Source organism: Pseudophryne corroboree, chromosome 1 (genome assembly GCF_028390025.1).
Source record: "Pseudophryne corroboree isolate aPseCor3 chromosome 1, aPseCor3.hap2, whole genome shotgun sequence".
NCBI lineage: Eukaryota > Metazoa > Chordata > Amphibia > Anura > Myobatrachidae > Pseudophryne > Pseudophryne corroboree.
The window spans coordinates 1,135,817,728-1,135,829,830 of NC_086444.1; the positions used below are offsets into that span (position 1 = coordinate 1,135,817,728).

At 47.0% G+C, this 12,103-nt stretch overlaps 1 protein-coding gene across 1 annotated transcript in view; it reads right to left on the reverse strand.

The window, feature by feature from the left end:
* Positions 1 to 6,923: 6,923 nt before the first annotated feature.
* GRPEL1 (GrpE like 1, mitochondrial) overlaps positions 6,924 to 12,103 on the reverse strand; it is a 46,234-nt gene continuing 41,054 nt past the window's right edge. Inside the window, exon 4 of the mRNA XM_063923828.1 lies at positions 6,924 to 7,638. Coding sequence (XP_063779898.1) covers positions 7,292 to 7,638 — 347 coding nt within the window. The 3' untranslated portion in view covers positions 6,924 to 7,291. The remainder of the gene's footprint in view (positions 7,639 to 12,103) is intronic.

The window sequence follows — 12,103 nt, forward strand, 5'->3', positions numbered from 1 at the left end:
TGGCGGGAAAGGGTATACCGCCCATATTTTCTATCGGGGGGAACCCACGCATCATCACACACTTCATTTAATTTATCTGATTCAGGAAAAACTACGGTAGTTTTTTCACATCCCACATAATACCCTCTTTTGTGGTACTTGTAGTATCAGAAATATGTAACACCTCCTTCATTGCCCTTAACGTGTGGCCCTAATAAGGAATACGTTTGTTTATTCACCGTCGACACTGGATTCAGTGTCCCTGTCTGTGTCTGTGTCGACCGACTAAAGTAAACGGGCGTTTTAAAACCCCTGACGGTGTTTTTGAGACGTCTGGACCGGTACTAATTGTTTGTCGGCCGTCTCATGTCGTCAACCGACCTTGGCGCGTGTTGACATTATCACGTAATTCCCTAAATAAGCCATCCATTCCGGTGTCGACTCCCTAGAGAGTGACATCACCATTACAGGCAATTTGCTCCGCCTCCTCACCAACATCGTCCTCATACATGTCGACACACACGTACCGACACACAGCACACACACAGGGAATGCTCTGATAGAGGACAGGACCTACTAGCCCTTTGGAGAGACAGAGGGAGAGTTTGCCAGCACACACCAAAAACGCTATAATTATATAGGGACAACCTTATATAAGTGTTTTCCCTTATAGCATCTTTTTTATATTTCTAACGCCAAATTAGTGCCCCCCCTCTCTGTTTTAACCCTGTTTCTGTAGCGCAGTGCAGGGGAGAGCCTGGGAGCCTTCCCTCCAGCCTTTCTGTGAGGGAAAATGGCGCTGTGTGCTGAGGAGATAGGCCCCGCCCCTTTTTCGGCGGCCTCGTCTCCCGCTCTTAACGGATTCTGGCAGGGGTTAAATATCTCCATATAGCCCCCGGAGGCTATATGTGAGGTATTTTTAGCCAAAAAAAGGTTTTCATTTGCCTCCCAGGGCGCCCCCCTCCCAGCGCCCTGCACCCTCAGTGACTGCCGTGTGAAGTGTGCTGAGAGGAAAATGGCGCACAGCTGCAGTGCTGTGCGCTACCTTAAGAAGACTGAGGAGTCTTCTGCCGCCGATTCTGGACCTCTGCTCGTTTCAGCATCTGCAAGGGGGCCGGCGGCAAGGCTCCGGTGACCATCCAGGCTGTACCTGTGATCGTCCCTCTGGAGCTAATGTCCAGTAGCCAAGAAGCCAATCCATCCTGCACGCAGGTGAGTTCACTTCTTCTCCCCTAAGTCCCTCGTTGCAGTGATCCTGTTGCCAGCAGGACTCACTGTAAAATAAAAAACCTAAGCTAAACTTTTCTAAGCAGCTCTTTAGGAGAGCCACCTAGATTGCACCCTTCTCGGCCGGGCACAAAAATCTAACTGAGGCTTGGAGGAGGGTCATAGGGGGAGGAGCCAGTGCACACCACCTGATCCTAAAGCTTTACTTTTTGTGCCCTGTCTCCTGCGGAGCCGCTATTCCCCATGGTCCTTTCAGGAACCCCAGCATCCACTAGGACGATAGAGAAAATCAATATATACACATACGGGTGCTTTACTCAGACTGGCAATAGCATCGGCTTGGGTTTGTAGCGCTGTAGCAGCTTGGACAGATACCTTGTCAGCTGATATTGATACCCTAGATAGGGATACCATCTTATTGACCTTAGGTCACATTAAAGACGCAGTCTTATATACGAGAGACGCTCAGAGAGACGTTGGGCTGCTAGGTTCGAGAGCCAACGCCATGGCGATTTCTGCTAGGCGAGCCCTGTGGACCCGCCAATGGACGGGTGATGCCAACTCAATAAGGCATATGGAAGTTGCGCCTTACAAGGGTGTGGTTTTATTTGGGGAAGGGCTCGCGGATCTAGTTTCCACAGCTACCGTGGGTAAATCTACGTTTTTGCCTTATGTTCCCCCACAGCAAAAGAAAACACCACAGTATCAAATGCAGTCCTTTCGGTCGCATAAGTCCAGAAGAGGTCGGGGCTCTTTCTTCCTCGCCAGAGGTAAGGGTAGAGGGAAAAGAATGCCTGCCACGGCTAGTTCCCAGGTACAGAAGTCCTCCCCGGCCTCTACTAAATCCACCGCATGACGCTGGGGCTCCACTGAGGGAATCCGCCCCGGTGGGGGCACGTCTTCGACTTTTCAGCCACGTCTGGCTTCAGTCGGACGTGGATCCTTGGGCGAGGGAAATTGTATCCCAGGGCTACAAGCTGGAATTCGAAGACGTGCCTCCTCGCCGATTCTTCAAATCGGCTTTACCAACTTCTCCCCCAGAGAGGGAGATAGTTTTAGCTGCAATTCAAAAGCTGTGTCGACAGCAAGTGATTATCAAGGTTCCCCTAATTCAACAGGGAAAAGGGTACTATTCAACCCTGTTTGTGGTCCCGAAACCGGATGGCTCGGTCAGACCCATTCTAAATTTAAAATCCCTGAACCTGTACTTAAAAAGGTTCAAGTTCAAGATGGAATCGCTCAGGGCGGTTATCTCCAGCCTGGAAGGGGGGGGGGGATTTTATGGTGTCACTAGACATAAAGGATGCATACCTTCAAGTCCCCATATATCCTCCTCATGAGGCATACCTGAGATTCGCTGTACAGGACTGTCATTACCAGTTTCAGACGTTGCCATTTGGGCTTTCCATGGCCCCGAGGGTTTTCACCAAGGTAATGGCGGAAATGATGGTGCTCCTGCGGAGGCAAGGATTCACGATTATCCCGTACTTGGACGATCTCCTGATAAAAGCGAGATCAAAGGAACAGTTGCAGAAAAGCGTGTCGCTCTCCCTGAGAGTGCTGCAACAGCATGGCTGGATTCTAAATCTACCAAAGTCACAGTTGGTTCATACGACTCGGCTGTCGTTCTTAGGCATGATTCTGGACACAGAACAAAAGACGGTTTTTCTCCCGATGGAATAAGCCCAGGAACTCCAGAACATGGTCAGAGACCTGTTAAAACCCGAAGAGAGTGTCAGTACATCAATGCACTCGGGTACTGGGGAAAATGGTGGTGACCTAAGAGGCCATCCCCTTCGCCAGATTTCTTGCGAGGACTTTTCAGTGGGACCTTCAGGACAAGTGGTCCGGGTCCCATCTTCAAATACATCAGAAAATAACCCTGTCCCCCAGGGCCAGGGTGTCTCTCCTGTGGTGGCTGCAGATCGCTCACCTTCTAGAGGGTCGCAGGTTCGGCATTCATGACTGGGTTCTGGTGACCACGGACGCAAGACTCGAGGATGGGGAGCAGTCACACAGGGAAGGAATTTTCAGGGACTATGGTCGAGCTAAGAGGCTTGTCTACACATCAACATACTGGAATTAAGGGCCATATACAACGGCCTTCGACAAGCGGAGAATATTCTTCGCGACCTACCGGTTCTGATTCAATCAGACAACGTCACTGCCGTGGCTCATGTAAACCGCCAAGGTGGGACAAGAAGCAGAGTGACAATGGCGGAAGCCACCAGGATTCTGCGCTGGGCAGAAAATCACAAACGCCCTGTCAGCGGTATTCATTCCGGGAGTGGACAACTGAAAAGCAGACTTCCTCAGCAGACACGATCTCCATCCAGGAGAGTGGGGACTTCATCAAGAAGTCTTTGCAGAGTTAACAAGTCTTTGGGGACTTCCTCAAATAGACATGATGGCGTCACGCCTCAACAAGAAGCTTCGTAGGTATTGTGCCAGGTCAAGGGACCCTCAGGCAGTAGCGGTGGACGCCCTGGTGACACCATGGGTGTTTCAGTCGGTCTATGTGTTCCCTTCTCTTCCCCTCATCTCAAAAATATTGAGAATCATAAGAAAAAGAGTGCAGACAATACTCATTGTTCCAGATTGGCCTCGAAGGGCCTGGTATTCAGATCTTCAGGAGATGCTCACAGAAGATCCATGGCCTCTTCCTCTCAGGGAGGACCTGTTGCAGCAGGGGCCCTGCGTGTTCCAAGACTTACCGCGGTTATGTTTGACGGCATGGCGGTTGAACACCGAATCCTAGCTGGGAAAGGTATTCCGGAGGAAGTCATCCCTACTCTGATAAAGGCTAGGAAGGAGGCGACGGCGAAACATTATCACCGTATTTGGAGGAAATATGTATCTTGGTGTGAAGCCAAGAATGCTCCTACGGAAGATTTCCACTTGGGCCGTTTTCTCCACTTTCTACAGACAGGAGTGGATATGGGCCTAAAGTTAGGCTCCATTAAGGTACAGATTTCGGCTCTGTCTATATTGTTCCAGAAGGAAGTGGCTTCTCTCCCAGAAGTCCAGACTTTTGTAAAGGGAGTGCTACACATCCAGCCTCCTTTTGTGCCCCCAGTGGCACAATGGGACCTTAACGTGGTGTTACAGTTCCTAAAATCTCACTGGTTTCAGCCTTTTAAAACAGTTGAATTAAAATTTCTCACTTGGAAGGTGGTCATGTTGTTGGCCTTGGTATCTGCAAGGCGGGTGTCCGAATTGGCGGCCTTTTCTCATAAGAGCCCCCATCTCATTTTCCATGTGGATAGAGCTGAGTTGAGGACTCATCCTCAATTTTTGCCTAAGGTGGTGTCATCATTTCATATGAACCAACCTATTGTGGTGCCTGTGGTTTCGGGAGACTTGGAGGATTCCAAGTCCCTTGATGTAGTCAGGGCCTTAAAAATTTACGTAGCCAGGACGGCTCGGATTAGGAAAACAGAGGCACTGTTGGTCCTGTATGCAGCCAACAAGGTTGGAGCTCCTGCTTCTAAGCAGACTATTGCTCGCTGGATCTGTAACAAGGCTCATTCTACGGCTGGATTGCCGTTACCAAATTCGGTTAAGGCCCATTCCACTAGGAAGGTGGGCTCTTCTTGGGCGGCTGCCCGAGGCGTCTCGGCATTACAGCTTTGCCGAGCGGCGACTTGGTCGGGTTCAAACACTTTTGCTAAATTCTACAAGTTTGATACCTTGGCTGAGGAGGACCTAATGTTTGCTCAATCGGTGCTGCAGAGTCATCCGCACTCTCCCGCCCGGTCTGGAGGTTTGGTATAATCCCCATGGTCCTTACGGAGTCCCCAGCATCCTCTAGGACGTAAGAGAAAATAAGATTTTAAACCTACCGGTAAATCTTTTTCTCCTAGTCCGTAGAGGATGCTGGGCGCCCGTCCCAGTGCGGACTGAATTCTGCAAGACTTGTATATAGTTATTGCTTACATAAGGGTTATGTTACAGTTTTGATCAGTCTTTGGCTGATGCTGTTTTGTTTCATACTATTGACTGGTTCGTATATTCCAGGTTATACGGTGTGGATGGTGTGGGCTGGTATGAATCTTGCCCTTGGATTAACATATATACTTTCCTCGTACTGTCCGTCTCCTCTGGGCACAGTTTCTCTAACTGAGGTCTGGAGGAGGGGCATAGAGGGAGGAGCCAGTGCACACCCATTCTAAAGTTCTTTATAGTGCCCATGTCTCCTGCGGAGCCCGTCTATACCCCATGGTCCTTGCAGAGTCCCCAGCATCCTCTACGGACTAGGAGAAAAAGATTTACCGGTAGGTTTAAAATCTTATTATTTCCCCACTGGATGAGCAGCAAATTCTGTGGCCAAGAAACTCCCAAGTGACAGCATTGGCTCCACAGGAGTCGTATAGGACCCACGACGCTACGGTGACTGAAGTAGCAGATCATGGACACCTGACAGACAGAAGCCCGCCCAATAAGTTCAAGAGGCCAGGCTCGCCCTTGGGCTGAGGCCCGTGTCCCTATACCTTTCCCATAACCCTGCTCTGGTTCTATAGCTAGTGTCTTAATGCAGGGACATTCAACTCCAGTCAAGTACCTCCAGCAGGTCATGTTTTCAGGATTTCTGACAGTTGCAACTGGAGAATCACTGACCTGGCAAAACAGATTGTGCACAAGTGTTTTAATCTGGTTTAGTAGTTTGTCGGGCTGTCATTATTACATACCAGTAATCGCAGGTAATACAGTTTTTTAACTGAATGTTGATTGTCAGTTTGCAAGTAACTATGTCGGATTTGGCTGAGTTTCCGACAAAAGCACGTGGATCCGCGACTATTCCGCCGATCCACGTGTTTTCCGACAAGTCAGGAATTTCTGACTTGTCGGGAAAAAAAAACAGCCGGCACTGAATAGGTCGGAACCACTTCCGACCTAAACCTGTCGGAAACTGATGTCTTTCTGACAAGACGGCAGTTTCCGACAATAATTGAATATACCCCACAGTCTCCTTATCAACGCAGAGGAAGAATAGTCACACTTTCCCTTTTTCTGTCGACTATGCTCTGCTAAATACCGGATAACAACAGTTTCCAAACACATGGCATAAATACCCTTGTGCATTTACTTCCCAGAAGTAATAATCTGTTGTGATAAATTAGCGCTTGCACATGATGAACAGTCTTACAGAGAATATGTAGCCATTCATAGTCTTGAATGGAGTTTACAATTCAATTAACAGTGATGTGCTTGTATCGACGGCACAACATGGCCACAGCATCGCTCACTTTACATCACACCCCCACAGAGAGGTGCAAAGTAAACAAGTAATGTTGGACTAAGTATTGGCAATGCGCAGAGCCTTGCATATAATTCAGATGCCCCCTTTATTTCATGCCACACTCTAGGGTTACAGTTGTCAGAAGCCAATTACCATACATTGATATAGGTTGCAGTGATACTAGGATATCCGTTTAAGTCATAAACCTACTTACAGCTTTGTTCAGCTTCTGCCGGCACCAAACTAAAACTGGCTGCATAGGGGAGGAGAGACAGAGGATATCCTGGGACTTAAAAAGTTTTAACTGTATGGTGCCCGGTCCTCTCTAGCCACCTACACCCTAATGTCTTCTCTGTGGAGACTATGGACCCTTAAGAAGAAATTAGCACTTAATTTTCAAAGTGAACATATAGTCCAGAGAGCTGTACATAACACACCGCAGCTCTGCACATCACGTTCACCACATAGCACAAGAGTCTCAGAATTGTGAAAAATATTTATTTAGGATATATCCCAGTAACATCTGCTGTAATAAGAGAACCACAGGAACTCCTCAGCCTGCAAACCAGACAACAGTGCAATCAGTATGTAAAATGTTCAATACATGACCAGTTCATTAATGTTCTCTTTTATTTAGTGGCAGAAAATTGGTATTAAAGTCTCAATGAAACACCAGTAGCATACTCTACTCCAATTCTGTTTTGTGCCACATACATGTTATATTATCTGCGGTAACCCAACTCCTGCCTAGATTTAATTGGCTTGATATTAATTAAAAAAGAAAAAAACTGGAATGAAATAAAAGACTCAGCATTTACTAACTGTACAACACATATTCAAAGAGAGTTATGTTCCTTTAACAACTCCCACCAAGGCAGGCCTCAGAGTACGTTCGTGAAGCTTGTAACCCACTTTGGTTACTAGTGCCACGGTGTCAGGCTCTTTCCCCGCCATGGGCGTGTGGAATAAAGCTTCATGTTCATACGGATTGAACTTGGCACCCACAGGGTTAAGCTTCAGCACTCCATGCTTCTTGAACACTTTCTGCATTTGGACTTCAGTCATCAGCAGACCTTCAAACAGGTTCTTCAGATGAGGGTTGTCGTCCTTGACTTCTTCTTTGGGAACACTCTCGGTGGCCTTCTCCAAGATGTCTGCCACTTCCAGCAGGTCCTTGCAGAATCCCTGAATACCTTCAAAAATAAGCAAAACAATCTATTACGTGGTATGGTTTGTGGAATGACAGGAGTCTTATTAGCACCTTAGAGTGCAGATGTGGGGTTGAGTTTCAGAAATGAAAGTGCTGCATCTACATGTCATTAGATATGCATGTACTAGGGAGTGAGGGGTGGAAGGAAACATTTGAGGAATCTGGAGGCCACACACAATGTAAAATACACCCAGACAGTCTGTATCTGTATGAGGCCGATTGTAATGTGTCCTTGAAAATATCTAAATGAAGAGTTTGGAAAATAAAACTGTCTAAAGGGATTAATAGCAGCTTATAGAAGGTGAAGGCTGAGGATTTAGCTGTATATTTCATTGAAAAAGTATAATGAATCCATAAAACTGTGAGGTACTACAATGTAATTCACTTTTGTAAGACCTTAGACCAGTGATTCCCAATCTTGGTCAACAAGGCATTCCAACAGCCCAGGTTTTAGGGATATTCATGCTTAAGCACAGTTGTACTTCAGTCAATTTGGTCTTACCACATTCTGTGCTCAAGCGTTGATCTACTTTTAACCAGGAATGTTATAAGGACAGACTTTGGGAAACCCTGACAGACTCTTCAGTAAAGGCGTCATGGAGTTTCGTCACCCTCCTTTATAAACCATTATAGCCACAGTAAAAGTTACAGTCTGTACACAATGTATAGGAATAAAACCGAAGAAACAAAGAATCTGTCTAGTCGTCCTGCGTGTCGCGCAGTCTATAGAAAGGCTGCCTATAGTCCCCGCAGTCAAGAGCAGTGTTTCTCCAAAACACTGTAAATAACTCAGCAAAAAAGGAAAATTTTGGCTGCGGATGCCAACGGGCACCTACATATAATAAATGTTCAAAGTACTTACATGCATAATGTATACATAAAAGACAAATATACAACCCTTAAAATCGCAGTGAAAGTCCTATTCTTGCTCCTCTCGCTTCCTCCTCTTAGTATGGTAGCATGAAAAATAGAGGGGAGAGGGAAACCACATGTGCAGTACAGTAATTTTAATAACATGTAAACACAAACAAGAAGTATGGACAATCACATTAAAAATGTGCAGAGTATTAAAATCCAAATGTGACAGCCACAAGGTGGTGTTCAAACTAATTACCAGAGAGTTTGAGAACTCAAAAAAGTCCTCAAACAAGTTCTTTAATCTCCAAAGTCCACCCGGGTAGGAGCTGGAAAAATCCTCTGGTCCTTAGGAATGTAGACTAACAAAGGGGCTGACCGCAAATGGAGTACGCCGACGCGTTTCAACCCCTATTCCTGGAGTCTTTTTCAAGGCTGAATGATCATTCAGCCTTGAAAAATTCCTAAGGACCAGAGGATTTTTCAAGCTCCTACCCGGGTGGACTTTGGAGATTAAAGAACTTGTTTGAGGACTTTTTTGAGTTCTCAAACTCTCTGGTAATTAGTTTGAACACCACCTTGTGGCTGTCACATTTGGATTTTAATACTCTGCACATTTTTAATGTGATTGTCCATACTTCTTGTTTGTGTTTACATGTTATTAAAATTACTGTACTGCACATGTGGTTTCCCTCTCCCCTCTATTTTTCATGCTACCATACTAAGAGGAGGAAGCGAGAGGAGCAAGAATAGGACTTTCACTGCGATTTTAAGGGTTGTATATTTGTCTTTTATGTATACATTATGCATGTAAGTACTTTGAACATTTATTATATGTAGGCGCCCGTTGGCATCCGCAGCCAAAATTTTCCTTTTTTGCTGTACACAATGTATGTTACCTAGGAAGCCAGCAAGCCAATAAGAATTCTCTAGCGCTAAAATTATGACTGGAAAGCCACCACTGCCCCGGACAAGTTATAAAATGGCAATTCTCAAACACAACAGACAACATTCAGGACACCCATAGTATAAGCACGGCTATTCTAGGTATATTTCTTATAATTTGAAAAACACTGATATCCACAAGAGACTAAGGGGGACATTTACTAAGCAGTGATAAGAGCGGAGAAGTGAGCCAGTGGAGAAGTGGCCCCATCAACCAATCAGCAGCTCTGTATCATTTTATAGTATGCAAATTATAGATGTTACGTCAGTGCTGATTGGTTGCCATGGGCAACTTCTCTACTGGCTCACTTCTCCGCTCTTATCACTGCTTAGTAAATGTCCCCTTAAGGGGGATATGTACTAAGCAATGAGAGTGGAGAAGTTGCCCATGGCAACCAATCAGCACTGGAGTAACATTTATAATTTGCATATAATAAAATAATAGAGCAGCTGATTGGTTGCCATAGGCAACTTCTCCACTGTTTTCACTGCTTAGTATATCTCCCCCTTAATTGGCAACTTGATTGTTAATGTTAAGACACATGGTCATAAAAACGAGTTTTATGGTAAGAACTTACCTTTGTTAAAACTCTTTCTGCGAGGTACACTGGGCTCCACAAGGAAAGACATAGGGGTGTAGAGTAGGATCTTGATCCAAGGCACCAACAGGCTGAAAAGCTTTGACTGTTCCCAGAATGCATAGCGCCGCCTCCTCTATATCCCCGCCTCCCAGCACAGGAGCTCAGTTTTTAGTTAAACCAGCCCAATGCAGTAGCAGGAAGAGAGACGACAACGGTTAGTAGCCACATACACCACACTCTCACGACAGGAGAAGTGTCAGCGGCTAATGCCATACCAACCCAAAGAAGCTAAGTGCGTCAGGGTGGGCGCCTTGTGGAGCCCAGTGTACCTTGCAGAAAGAGTTTTAACAAAAGTAAGTTCTTACCATAAAACTCGTTTTCTGCTGCGGGGTACACTGGGCTCCACAAGGAAAGACATAGGGGATGTCCTAAAGCAGTTCCATATGGGAGGGGACGGGCACAAGAACTCGGCGTCCAAAGGAAGCATCCTGGGAAGCGGCAGTATCGAAGGCATAGAACCTTATGAACGTGTTCACAGAGGACCACGTAGTCGCCTTGCACAATTGTTCAAGGGTCGCACCACGGCGGGCCGCCCAAGAAGGTCCAACAGACCGAGTACAATGGGCCGTAATGTGAGCAGGAGCTGATAGACCAGCCCTCACATAAGCATGTGCAATCACCATTCTAAACCATCTGGCCAAAGTTTGCTCGTGAGCAGGCCAGCCCCGTTTGTGAAATCCAAACAGCACAAAGAGAATCAGATTTCCTAGTAGAAGCAGTTCTCTTCACAGATACGGAGAGCCCGTACCACATCCAAAGACCGCTCTTTGGGAGACAGATCAGGAGAAACAAGTGCCGGAACCACAATCTCCTGGTTAAGGTGGAATGAAGAAACCACCTTAGGTAAATAACCGGGGCGAGTCCTAAGAACCGCTCGGTCACGGTGAAATATCAGATATGGGGAACTACAAGACAAGGCACCCAAATCCGACACTCTTCTAGCTGAAGCAATAGCCAGCAGAAACACCACCTTAAGGGAAAGCCACTTAAGATCAGCTGAACCAAGAGGTTCAAACGGAGACTCTTGTAACTCCTCCAAAACCACCGACAAGTACCAAGGAGCCACAGGTGGGACATAGGGATGTTGGATACGCAAAACACCCTGAGTAAAGGTATGCACATCAGGTAAGGTCGCAATCTTTCTCTGAAACCACACCGACAAGGCAGATATTTGAACCTTGAGGGAGGCCAGACGCAGGCCTAAGTCCAGGCCCTGCTGAAGAAAAGCCAACAACTTGGCTATACTAAACTTGGAAGCATCATAATTGTTAGATGCGCACCAAACACAGTAAGAATGCCAGACCCTATAGTAAATCAGAGCAGAAGCCGGTTTCCGGGCCCGCAGCATAGTTTAAATGACCGCCTCAGAAAACCCTTTAGCCCTTAAGACGGAAGCTTCAAGAGCCACGCCGTCAAAGACAGCCGGGCTAGGTCCTGGTAGACACAGGGGCCCTGAACGAGGAGGTCTGGGCGTTGTGGAAGTAGAATTGGACGCTCTGACGATAGGCCTTGCAGGTCTGAGAACCAGTGCCGTCTGGGCCACGCTGGAGCTACGAGGAGCAGAATTCCTTTTTCTTGCTTGAACTTCCGAATTACCCTGGGCAGGAGTGACACCGGAGGGAACACTTATGGCAGCCGAAACCTCCACGGCACCGCCAGCGCATCCACGAATGCTGCTTGAGGATCCCTTGTCCTTGCTCCGAAGGCCGGAACCTTGTGATTGTGTCGAGACGCCATCAGATCTACGTCTGGAAGACCCCACTTTTCCACTAGGAGTTGAAACACTCCTGGATGGAGGCCCCACTCGCCGGCATGTATGTCCTGACGACTGAGAAAGTCCGCTTCCCAATCCAGGACTCCCGGAATGAATATTGCAGATATGGGCGGTAGATGGCGTTCCACCCAATGTAGAATCCGTGAGACTTCCTTCATTGCCAAACGGCTTCGAGTGCCGCCTGGATGATTTATGTAAGCCACTGTGGTGGCGTTGTCCGACTGTACTTGAAC